Source organism: Mastacembelus armatus, chromosome 18, assembly GCF_900324485.2.
Source record: "Mastacembelus armatus chromosome 18, fMasArm1.2, whole genome shotgun sequence".
Lineage (NCBI taxonomy): Eukaryota > Metazoa > Chordata > Actinopteri > Synbranchiformes > Mastacembelidae > Mastacembelus > Mastacembelus armatus.
In genome coordinates, this window is record NC_046650.1 from 3557658 (window position 1) to 3570465 (window position 12808).

A 12808-nucleotide genomic window follows, 5' to 3' on the forward strand; every position below is an offset into this window, starting at 1 on the left:
AAGCATCATTTAAAGCAACGATGTAGAGAATCTGATGTGATTACACCATCTTTTAATTTGGTATTGGAAGCAAGAATTTTGTAGAAAAATGACAACGCCAGTAAACATGTGACTTTATCTATATGTTTCAGCCTATTCGTCTTAGCTGTCCTCCAGAGAGGGGGCGCCAGAGTCCGAAGTGGTCAAAGTGTACTTGGTGGCTTTAATCAGCAGCTTCATACATCAAATGGGATATGGTGCCCCAGCGGTTTGAACTCAAACATCAGTTTTTATAAATGTCCAAATCCACGGACTATGTGATCGAGTACAATTAAATTTGACTGTAAGAGAAAGAGACAACAAAGAGACCACGCAACACAGGAAGTAAGAAGTATATAACCAATTGTATTCCCTCTGTTAATGTACACATATTTAGAGTCATCTCACTGGAACACTTTACAATAACATTTAGAAAGAACAGGAAGATACTGGGAGGAGTATGTTTGGAATGGAAAAAGAGAGAAACCAGATAAACATGGCAGAAGATTGAATCGATGGAGCCTGTCAAATGAAATGGCTGCCATCTTGTCTCTAGCCATCTAGACAGAAAGAGATAGAAAACAAATAGAAATGGATGGGTGTAGCCTGTGTAGGGGCATACGATTTGCCCTACAGGGAAAAGGAGTAGATGCAGGACAAAAAAATAGACTGAAGATGACAGATGGAGGATGGAATAAAATCAGAGGAACTTGGTGATTTCATCTTCATAACCCAAATCACATTTGCTCAATTACTAAAAGAAAATACATAGAAATTTCAGTTTCCCAGAATCATAGTCATTTTTTTCTCCAAACAGGAATGATAGTAGGGAAAACACATTTCTCTTAGTAATGGGATGAGAGTCAAATATTTAGACATTTCACAAACTTTTTTCAGGATTTTTCTTTTCTTTTCATGGTACAGTTTTCTTTTTTAATAGAGTTGAGAAAATTGGAATACTAGAGTTCTGTTGTACATCTTCCAGGGAACTGCCATTCACCTTTTTATTTGTGTGCTCTTCCCACATAGTTTGCTTTGCCCATTGGCTGCCATCAGTCCAGTCAGGCTAGAGAGGGGCGAAAAACAGTTGCTTTTTCACCTGCAAGGTATCTGACTCCACAGTGGAGCTCCAGCAATGAATTCAGAATTTCCCTAAAATGTCTCTCGTTTCTCCAGAGAAAGAATCAACAAAGAGCAAACCAAAGTGACTGAGTCTTGCAGCAGGGCATTGCATCAGCCATACGGTTCATGAAAGGGGAGGTTCTGGGGAACGGAGGTTTGGGTGGTGAAACTGCTAATGTCAAAAATCCTTAGCCCCGTCTTCACATTATCAGCAAACTCTCACTTTTCCACTCGCTCAGTATTTAGGTCCATAGGTTACTCCAACGTCTATACATATATTTATAATTATATAGAACAGAGTTCATCTTGTTTGCTGGAGGTTTTTTCTGTTTTCGTCGATTAGTAACTGTAAGGATGTGACACAGTTTCTTCGCTGGCCCATTAGGGGGCGTTTCAGAGCCCCAGAAACACATGACACAGATTTGCTGGAACAAAGGACGACCAAGGGGTTTTGGCCTCAAGTTTTTGGTGGCTAAACGTACAGGTTAGCATCCATTAGGTTGGAGCGGTGGTATCTCACATAGTTGCTACGTTTAACGTCGTTATGTTCAATTATTGTCATATTTTTTGTTTTTTAAACTCCACAGAAAGAAAAACTGTTTTTATCTCTTCGTAAATGAATACTACATGCTTGAAACACGGCAGAGTTTACGTTGCATCAGCTGCTGAGCACCGTAGACAAGGAGAGAAACACAGTATGCGAGCAAATGAGAGGGAGAGAGAGAGAGAGAGAGATCTGGCGAGAGGTGAGAGATCAGAGATGTCTAACACTTACAGAGGTGGGTGTGTTGGATTTGACACTGTGTTTCTGTAAGCTGGCAGTATATTGATTTTACAGAGGGATGTCAAGTTGCTTATTCAAGCCTAATTGGAAAATAATAAGTTGATACTGTCTAAGGTGGTGGCTTACACCACGACTTACACTTCAGGATGAAGTACAGACCCTGACACAAATACTGATGGTGGTGCTTTCCTACAGTACTCAAGATTTTAAATAACTTGTCATATGCTAATCAGTGTTTCATCAGCATTTGGTACACGGATGTTGGCACAGTATGTGTTGAGATCTGAGGTGTAATAGCCTTTCTTTATATCCACATCAACATTTAAAAAGTCAAATCACTCAAAGCACTGCCATGATGCCATCTTAATTAGCTATTTCCCTCTAATTAGACTGGAATTGGTAACATGTATGGCCATCTCACATTACTGTTTTATAATAAATGACTCTCTGTACAGCTCTCCGTTTTCCGTAAACTGCCTGTTCTCCCTCACACTCTCTCTCTTCCTCTCTGTCTCTGTCCTTCTCTAAGTGTGTCTGTGTCATGGTGGCACTTCCTCAGACGTAGTACTCTTTGTCTTTGTTCTTCTTGTTCTTGGTGACTGTCTTGGCAGTGCTGGGTTGTTTCTCCTTCACTAGGGCTCCATTGCTCTGTGTGGCTGAATTGCTGATATAGTTGCGGCTCTGGTCCACCTGGTAGGAGCCCTCGTCACGGTTGCGATATTTGTACATGGCGTAAAGCAGGATGAGAATGCAGAGAGCAGCGGCTGCCACGATGCCCACCACCATTCCTGTGGTGCTGCTGGACTGCTGTACCTCCACGGCGCCAGGGAGCCCTCTCTCAGGAGACGTGGGGTCTGGAGTGGGAACATGGGGGAAATTTGGGGGGTAGGTTATTCCTGGGACTCTGCGGTGGCCTGGATCTGACGAGGGGTGGGCTGGCGGCAGCAGCACCTGGTCACGTGTGTTCATTTTCCCAGCAGGGATGTTGTTGCTGCTGCCGCTGGCACCTGGCTTGATGCGTGGGCTGAGCTGGTCAGGGTTGGCCGTAGGGGTGGAGGAGAGAGGTGGGCGGTGGGAGTTGGGAAAGCGGGAGAAATGGCGGTCTCGGGGGCTCTGTACGCCACCCTCGACGGCCGGGGGAGGAGGGAGGACAGTTCTGTCAGTGACCAAGGGGGAATTTTTGTAATAGTCCTCGTCATCTGACTCGGTCATCTCCCCCGAGCCATACGCCGACACCTCAATGGTCTCCTCGCAGTCCTCCTGGTCCAAGGGGCAGGGGGGCCGGCCATTGGGCAAGGGGAGGGACTCTTTGGTGGTTTCAAGCAGGGTGAGAAAAGGACGGTAGGTGGTAGGGGGTGGGGGAATTACTGGGTAGCGGGTGGCGATGGATGGGGGGTCTAGGGAGTCCACCGTTATTATGGGCAACACTAATTCACCTCCTAGGACAAGAAAGAGACAACGGAGGAAATGCATGTTAGAGACCACCTGAGAGAGAGACCACCTCCATATCAACAAAAGAAAACACTTCAAATGATTACAGCAACACCAGTATTAGAACAGCACTACAACCTAACATGAGGTTAGTTATATAAGTTTAGTTAGTCTGTTCTATTTAAAAAGTTAATAAGCTGGCTAACTGTGAACTGAAGTAAATAAATACAAGATCTGACACTGACAATATACTCTATCCTGCAGCTATTGCTGACTGTTCTAACCTGACTCCCTTAACTGCACAGACCTACATGTTAATAATACAGGTTAAAAGTAGACTACAAATTACACTGAAAAACTTAACATCTATTGCAGTACACAGCCTATCCTTCACTGCTAACTTTCTGGTCTTACCTATGCTTAGTACACTAACGCTCAGATGTTTCTGCTGTGATTGGTTAAATAAGATAGCAAACCACGAGGTTCAGGTCACTTACATCAACAAATTGGCCGCATGATTTTTGCATGAAAAAAAAAATTACAAAAAGAAAGCTGTGTAAGATTGTTCTCGGATAGTGATAAACAACTCCCACCCCTCCCCTGCAACTCCTCTCCTCTTTTGTTTCTTTGTGTGAAAAGGAATCATAATGTAAATATATTGTTGAATCAGTCACTGTCCCCCCACCCCACAAATTCTCATAAAGAATGGGCTCAATCCCACTGTCCCCCTTTGGGTATGGTGGTTTCTATGGCTCATTTGTAATTAGCTTAGTATGCAACCCTTCAGGAGTGGCTGCAGGAAACTGATGCTCCTAATTTCTAACTCTAGTACTGAAAGACAGTGTATTAAACATTTTTCCTCTGAGTCCCTGACGCCCACTTCCCTCTTAAACACCATAAACATGGGGCAGTTACACACAGTTAAAAAATTGTCCTAATGAGCCAGCATTTGTTGTCAGACTTCAGCTATGTATTCTGATTCTAGCCCAGTCATTTGTAAGGAGATGCATTCATTCAGTCATGAGTGACTGGAAGCCCAGCTGGGGTTAGGGGGTTGAACATATAGTGGATATGTTAACAAAACATGGCAAAATATCAATACAGTTTGTTGATATACTTTATATGTGTCAGGGCAACACGGAAACAGTTGAAAATGGGGGATGGCATCTTGGGAGAAGAAAAAGGGAAGGTAACAGCAAAACATGACCAAAGAAATGCCAACATCACCAGCATAAAATCATGACTCTGGCTCTGTGTTCATTAGATGAGGTAAATCAGAGTGGCTCAGTGGGAGAGGGGGTGGGTCAGGCAGTTCAGGGATCATGGGGGAAGTGAAAGGGGAGGATTTAAGATCGTAACAGTTTCTCCGTGGCATTTATCCAGCTCAACAATGCTCAAACACCCCAGATTCTGTGCCCCCCCCCCCCCAAAAGCTTGTCAGTTATACAACTATACATTTTCACTCAAAGCATGACAAAGGCCTTGTCAGAAAGGGTGATGCATTGAATTAACAAAGCCACTGCAACATATCAGCATATAACAAGACACTTGAGAGAAATAGACCTTTAAATGAAGCAAAATGTGAAAGCTGAAAAGAAAAAAAACTTAGTAATTCTACAACCCTTCTTCTAATTTCTTATATCAAGACCAGTGCTGGAAAGGCTAGTTACCATGGTAATACTAAAGTTATCTCTATTATATTTCTGTCTTTGCTTGAGGGCTGCGTTTCACCTTGAAGCCTGAGAGGACAGCAGAGTGTGGTGACACATTTGAGGAACAAAGACTAGCCACACCAAGTAGGATTGTGCAAGCTTAGCGCGTTTTGTGAAATAACTTGTCAAAGTTACAGAAGGAGGGGAAAAGGAGTTCCTCAGACACAGGACATACATGTGACTGAGGGTGACAGATGAGATGGTAGTGCCGCTATCTTTACTTTGCCATCTGTCTGCGTGGCAGAGATGCTGCAAGTGCAATTTCAAGCTTTATAGCTGCTGCTCAGAGTGCAGCCCACCCATTACTGAGGAGCTACCTCCACTCACTGCATGTCCCAGTTACAGGACATGTGGCTGGCATGGCACATGGATGGCCCTGTTACAGTAAACACTTCCTGTAATTGTCAGAGAACACTGGTTGTCTGCTTAAAGTCTAGTGCTTACAATGATTGGTTACATATACAGGAGGAAAATACATACAGAAAATGTTTTTAAAAGGGAGGGATTGTTACGAGTCACTAACATCACTCTGCTGTAGTCCAATGCTTCGTAGAGCCAAAGCCTGCAGGCCCTATGGTATTATTCCATGTGACTGGCAGGCAGTGGCTACTAGAAAAATAATGAACCTCAGCCCTCATACAGAATGAGCCACATCTGAGCGCACTGGGCAGATATCAAGTGAACCATCTTTTCATTTCCTGTTGTGTGACCCAAATGTACTGCACCCACAGTTTAAACCAATCAGCAACTTCAATTGGCTCTCCCCTTCTCCACGACTGCACCCCCTTCTCTCTGTATGCAGCTCTGACTGTTCATACCCAGAGGCAGGCTGCTGACAGGCTCCGAAAGGTGACATTTGTTGGTGGGTTATAAAAGCCCACATCACAAATGTTTCAAACATCACGAATGTTCATATGTGTGCTGTCCTGCTGAAAGCTGCCAAGAACCACAGGCTGACAAAAAGCTAGAGGAAACCCAGGATTTAACGGATTTCTAGCATCAGCATCAAACATTTAAGAACGGTAACATTAGTGCAGCCTAACTTCTCATCATTTCATCTGACATCTAAGCTCTCACTCTGGACTGAGTCATTTTGTGGTACAGACCAAAGCTAGGCCTGAAAGACATCATTTCTGATGCAAACACTGCTGAAAAATATATACAGCGTGATCCCAGTGTGTGGGTGTCTCCTTCTCCTAAACATTTTAACAGTGTCATTTCAGCATTAAAGCTAGAGAGAGTCAAAGATATTCACTCTGATTGATTGAGTTTGACTCTATTGATTTGAACAGCTGAGGCAGTGGAACCACATTTTAGCCCACATGATGAAATTTCTTCTTTATCTTTACCCACACGCCACTCCACTGCGCTGCCAGTATGAGTCATCCCCCTCTATTTACTCAAAATGAGAACAGGGCCGATGGATACTGATGCATCTACACTGGTCTCCTGACAAACATTGTTATTTTGCCGATCACGTTGCCCCGCTCGCATCCATTCGAAATATTTAGGGCAAAAAGGCTGTTTGAGTATTCTATAATTCAGCTTTGATTAGGCTGCAGATGGAAAATCCAATACCGTGTCCAAGCAAAATATATTTTCCTTTGCTCATTTTTAAATCATGCCTCAATAGGTACAGTTACAGCCATTTAATCTATGGAACAGGGAAAAAAGCCTTCTTCCTACACACGACGTCATGAACACTTTAAAATGATGCATTTGCTGCTGTGGCTCATAGACAAAGTGGTTCATTTCATTTCAAAGGGATGATGCCCAATATGGTGCTCACATTGTGTCATATCTGCTGCTCATCTTTCCACCAAATGATTTTCCTTTGAGTGGATTTCTTAAATTAAAATTTACTAAACAGGTACAGAGTATGTGGAAAATATACAGAGTAAAAATGGAATAACTGGGTTATGTGTTTCTCCATTATGCTCCTGGTATACTGAATGGTAAACAAATATTTTAGCAGTTTTATAATTAATTATTAATATGTATTAATGAGCCATGTACTAGAACCAGTGCACTGTGTTTTTCTCCATTTCAGCTCCTTTTTATATTCTGTTATTCTTTTCTTATCCTAATTCTATAGCTTTACATATTTCATTATTTTCCATCTTGCTTTATTTAAAAATCTCTTGCTGTTGCATGCTATTTAAATAGATTTGTTTCTTTTTTATAATTTGTTAGATATTTGTGACCATTTACAGTATATTCCAGGTTCCGTTTTTTGTACTTTGTTTCAATATTTCAGTCCTATAGGGGATTTTTGATTTTGCAGCTATTATGCAAATCAAACCACCTCATTATTCACTCTTGTGCGGTCTTGATATCTTGTCTTAACTCTCATTATATTGGAAAATGGTCAAATCACAAAGATGCAAAATTTACTAATCACTGCATTTCTGGAATTTTTTCAGCCAGAGCAGAGACAGGGGTATTGACTGGGCCTAATGGTGAAATCTGAACTGGTTGTGTTCTTCAGTGATCATCCAGGGGACATAGGATCAAGCCTCTACATTGCCAAACACTGAGCCTGTATGGTGTATGATAAACCTGTTTATCTTTGGAGTGACCATACTGACACCAAAACCCATCGACCAGGCTTTGGGTCATCCCTCATCTATCACTCAAAAGAACATTTTCAGGTTTTCTCTGTAGCACGCTGTCTGATGAATTATTGAGGAGCGCCTCAAAGCTCTGATCTTGTCAGAGTAAAACTGATATAGTGCCTACAACATCCTGGGACTGATAAGTAGATTGGAGGCAAGCAAGAGAGAAGGAAAAGTGAGGTCGTGCTGAGGTAGAGAAAAGACAGAAAGTGAAATATGGAGATAAAATGAAAGAGATTTAATGAGCAGGGCTTGTTGGTGGAGAAAGACACGTTTGTATAATATCTTCTCTAAATGTGTGTTGCTGTGAATATAATTAGTGCGTATAGGTCTTTCTGTGTGTGCTTGTTCACTTCTCCACTTCATCCCCACTACGTTTCATCTTATAATCCAGGTCCCCACTTCCTGGGTCTTGTCACTCCTCTAACAGCAGCTCATTAACAGCATTGGGGGATCCAAACCAAAGCTTTAATTGGGTGATGTAATTAAGGCTCAAAGTCAAAGTTTAATTAATCTGGTGGGAAAGGCAGGAATCATTCACACGTATTTTACTCCTCTCACTCTCTGTCTCTCTCACTATCAATTTCACATCCTCTTTGCCTCCTCTTACTTCTCCCTTGCAAGCTCTCCATTTCTCTCTGTATCTCTCTGTTCTGCTTTGAGCGCAAAGGAACGTGACTCAAATCTTAATAAGGGTCAGTGCTCCCAGACACAGTCCTTCTAGCTCTTTCCCCCCTCAGCTCTTCCTGGGGTCTTTTTTTCCTGCACCTTTGTCCACTTTGCATCCACGCTAAGGGTCATCATTTAGCACCAGGCAGCCAAAGAACTCCTGGACCAGATGCAGTTGTAAGAAAACAAGCTGAATGCTTTGAATTGTGTGTTGTAGTACTACAGCTGCAGGTAAACCCATCTGTAAAGCAGATGGTGCTCCACAGGCTGTATATGGGAAGGAGTTGTATTGATCCCCATGAAATCACAGCAGTCATATCTTGCTACGCTTAATAGAAAATCCACAAACAGTGCTTAACATTTTTCTCCTTCCTGTAGGCAGCTCAGTAATACCCAGCTGCATTCTCACATTTAACGCAAAACACTGGAGATTGGTACTTTTTCTATGATGACTGCACACGTGTGTTTGTGGGGTGGTGATGGAGAAGGGACCTGTTTTGCGAACAGTGTTGATTTTCCTCTCCTTGTCCACAGTTTTAACTGAGGCTTATCTGACCTCACTGGCTTGTCTCGCTAGAACTCTTGTGGCATCTGGAAGGAGTGATACGGAGCCCGAGCGTGCGGTTGTTGTTTCTCAGGGGAGACAGCTGCAGAGAGAAAACTTTACACTCACAGAGTGAGAGAGACAAGTTTCTTTCTAGAAAGGTGAGCATGTCTGCCACTGCTGTGTGTGTTTGTGTGGGTGTATGAGAGGTAGAGATAGAGAGGTGCACTTCCCCATGGGAGATTAAGCCTGGGCATAGCATCCACCGAAAAACTCTGATTTCTTCTTTCTATAAGAAGGGAATTGAGTCTCTATTTCAGTCCCAACCTCCTACAGAGAAAACCACAGGAGAATGCTACACTTGAGTTTTTCAGCACAAGTTCAGATCAGTCTCTACTCACGCAAACATAGCAATTGCTATTATCTCCTTCCTTTTATAGTCCATCAACATATAGTCTGTTCAAACCAATAATCCCTGTTTCTGAAAAATGTCTTTAAAATATTCTTCAGAGAATCAATCAAAATGTATACTCTTTTTTAAAACTTCATAAGGACAGTCTGCTCTACTGATCTGCTTAATACATCACAGTAGATTTTTAGAAAATCTGACATTAATGTTGTAAAATCCCTCTGTAAAATATTTTGAAATGAGCCCATAATAAACTTATCTTTTTTTTGTTTTGTTCAGGCAGCTCTTATAAAATAAATATATTGTATGACAAAACAAGAGTATTTTTAGAGAAATGAAATATGCATCTCTGTCCTAAACAGTCTTCTGCAGCAGCTCTGCATCTCTCTATTCACTATACCACATCTGGTTTAGTGTGATGCTGTCATACGTTAAGGATTTGGTTTAAATACTGCTAACCTAATAAGATATTCAGTTTTTTTGTATATTGGTACCCTATGACCCTAATTAGGAATAAGCGGGTATAGATAATGAATGAATGAATGAATTAATGTATATTGGTACTATTTTAGTTTTCATTGAGGCAATTGTTGTTTTCATCCCAACCACATTGGAGTTAATCTGAAAGGTAATATGAAATATATTTTGCAGCAATCTGAATCACATTGCTTCATTATGCGGTTCTTAGCAGTTTTCAAGTATGGTCAGACCATGGGGGCGGGGAGTAAAACACATGGCCTTTAACGTCCACCTCCTGTCATGGTGTCAGAACATTGCTTGACCCACTAACAGTGCCTCAGCCACCGGGCCTGCCAGCCTACAGCTGTGTGCTGTGCAGAACAAGCTGTGCTTCCACGTTGAAACTGTCCTGCCTTGTTAAAGTCGGGGCAGGAGATTGGTGCAACAGCTGTGTAAATGCCAGATACTAGCACTTAGCTAAGCAGCTGATGAGCTGCACTGCTGCTGACGGCCTGCTGCTTTGAAAACCAGGCAGCTGTAGGGGTAAACATCTGGCCAATCAGAGGTGCATACAGAGGGCTGTGCAGTCAAAAAGTGTCATATAATAAAGTGGAGTAGGGTACATAGCTGTAGTCTAGATATGCGTATTTTCGTTTCTAGGCTGCACTTTGCTTTTGGATACCAAGTACAATGAAGACAGAACTCCCTGAGTTGACTCACCATTTCCAGGCTCACACTCCTCCAAATCCTCATCATCACTAGGACACTCAGCTGATGCTACCAAGAGGTCATCCGCATTCTGCAGGAACAGAGACAGACAGGAGAGGAAACCGAATCAGGACAGATTTCATTCGTGTAAGAGATACAGAGGACAAAAAATGGGATTAACTCCTTACTATTTTTGTAAAATTAGACTCGGAATACCCAACAAAGGCATACCCAAAGTAAACTGAAAGCTGAACTTAAAACCGCCTGGAGTGCATGCATGGTATTGGTCTTCTGTGAAATGTTTTTCCCCAGCAGTCAGAATCATTGTAAGTGCTGATCACATTTAGTGATAGCAGTTTGAATGCACAAAAGTAGCAAAGGTTTTTTTTTTCATCTGAATATTATTTTGAAAAATACAGTACATGCCTGAAGAGGATTGTAGCTGGGATTTATTAAGTGGCTCCACAGCATGAAACCAAGTTCAAATTTCATAACAAAATCCACTGCACTGACACTAGAATATCAGAAATATCTACATGATAGCTTGAGTTAAAATGGAAAACATGACTGGTAACAGAAGGTAACTGCTGTTCATTACCCCAGTATTGGACATGTTATGGGTCCTCAACGTAAACTGTATTCCTTAATTTCTTATCTCAAAAATTCCATTAAAATAGCTCAAGTACATTAAATTAATGTGTTGTTAAAGTGAGTGTTAACAGGTTTAAGAGAGTCTGAAAGCTGTAGAATGTTCACAGCAGCTAATGCAACCAGCGGAGGCAAACTTTCAAAAGGCTGTAGGTGATAAATGCGTCTTTGGTTAAGACACGAAGATTTTTTTTTTGTATAGCTGTTTGTTAGTAGTAGCAAATGTGGTGGACATATGGAGGTGGGTGTGCTTTGTGAGTAGCATTCTTGTGTATTTATATAAGCAGAGAAGTAAAGCAAACTCTTTCTGACCAAACTCCACCAATCAAAGAGGTGTAGTTTGTCTATAACAGTAGGCCTCCTCCATTGTGTGGGCGCCATTGCACAACTATTCTTTCATTTTTAATTTTACTGTATATACTGTATATATATATATGACATCTAGACTATGTGATAAAGAAGTAAGACAATAGACAGAAGTAGACAACAGTCTGTTAGTGCAGTGTTTAAATGTACAGCAGGTACAGCAGTAGCCATCTCCAGATGACAGCAGGTTAAACCAGACAAGCTGGTTCCAATTTATGGTTTGTCCTCACTGCTGCATGACTCACCCAGCTGCATGTCTAGACACCCAAACCTCCTCCGCTTCTCTCTTTGCTTCTCGTTGTAATCCAAGATGGGGTCATTTGATAGGAAATAGGGGGCCTTTATCAGCATAATTGATTCGAGCACCACACCGCTACACAGAATTTCCCCAGTGATTTTCACTAGGTGTAATCATTTATTAATTACATTGTGTTTGAATGTGTGTTCATATCAACTATCAACTATATCACATCCTGATGGAGCAGAGAAGCAGCTACAGTGGACGACTCACCTCACTGAGCTGTAGGACTCAACGATACAGGAGATCCTTCATCCCCACTGCCATCAGGCTCTACAACACCTTAGACAATGGCAGATGACTACTGACTACTGACTACTGACTACTGACTTAATAATTAACTACAAGACTACCTGAATTTGCCTTTGGGGATGAATAAAGTTTATCTTATCACCTGGCTCTATCAAATTGGCCTGATGATCCTGGTTCAGTTTCCCAGCAACATCTCCATCAAACATACACTTACATTTCTATTTCAGTATAAACCGATATAAAACAGCACATAATACACCCTTTAAAAAGTGCACTTTAAATTAAGGAGCCTAGATATCAATACATATGTGTTGTAGCTAGAAATGAAAAAATACTTAAATGATCTAATATCTTACTGACTGAATGTCAGATGGCTTTTGAAGCCTTCTAAGCAGGGGCTGACTGATACATTAATTCAGGCTGTGACTTTGACTCCATCCCAGGCCATGTTGTAGGTTAATCCTTTTTGTTGATATAACCAGCATCAGATTAGTTTTAAATTCGGCCACCTGGAAGACCAAACAACATGCAGGCCACAGAGGAATGTGCCTACGATCTGTCTGCCAATGCTTCTGGTTATAACAGCTGTAATTTACTGCAAACCCTAATGTGGTGAACTATCACCAGGTCTTTAAACCCAGTGTTATAATAAATGCTGAAGGAGTACCTGCAAACTCCAGTTTGACCTGGTCAGAACTCTTCTCCTCAGTCTCCTAGTTGAATACACGAGGAGCCAACTTTGAACCACTTTGTATCCCTCCAGACAAACACCT

At 41.8% G+C, this 12808-nt stretch overlaps 1 protein-coding gene across 1 annotated transcript in view; it reads right to left on the reverse strand.

The window, feature by feature from the left end:
* Positions 1-2188: 2188 nt before the first annotated feature.
* nrxn2b (neurexin 2b) overlaps positions 2189-12808 on the reverse strand; it is a 368462-nt gene continuing 357842 nt past the window's right edge. The window contains exons 16-18 of the mRNA XM_026328570.1: positions 10484-10562; positions 7279-7305; positions 2189-2757 (exon numbers count right to left, since the gene is read on the reverse strand). Of these exons, the coding sequence (XP_026184355.1) occupies positions 2480-2757; positions 7279-7305; positions 10484-10562 (384 nt within the window). The 3' untranslated portion in view covers positions 2189-2479. The remainder of the gene's footprint in view (positions 2758-7278; positions 7306-10483; positions 10563-12808) is intronic.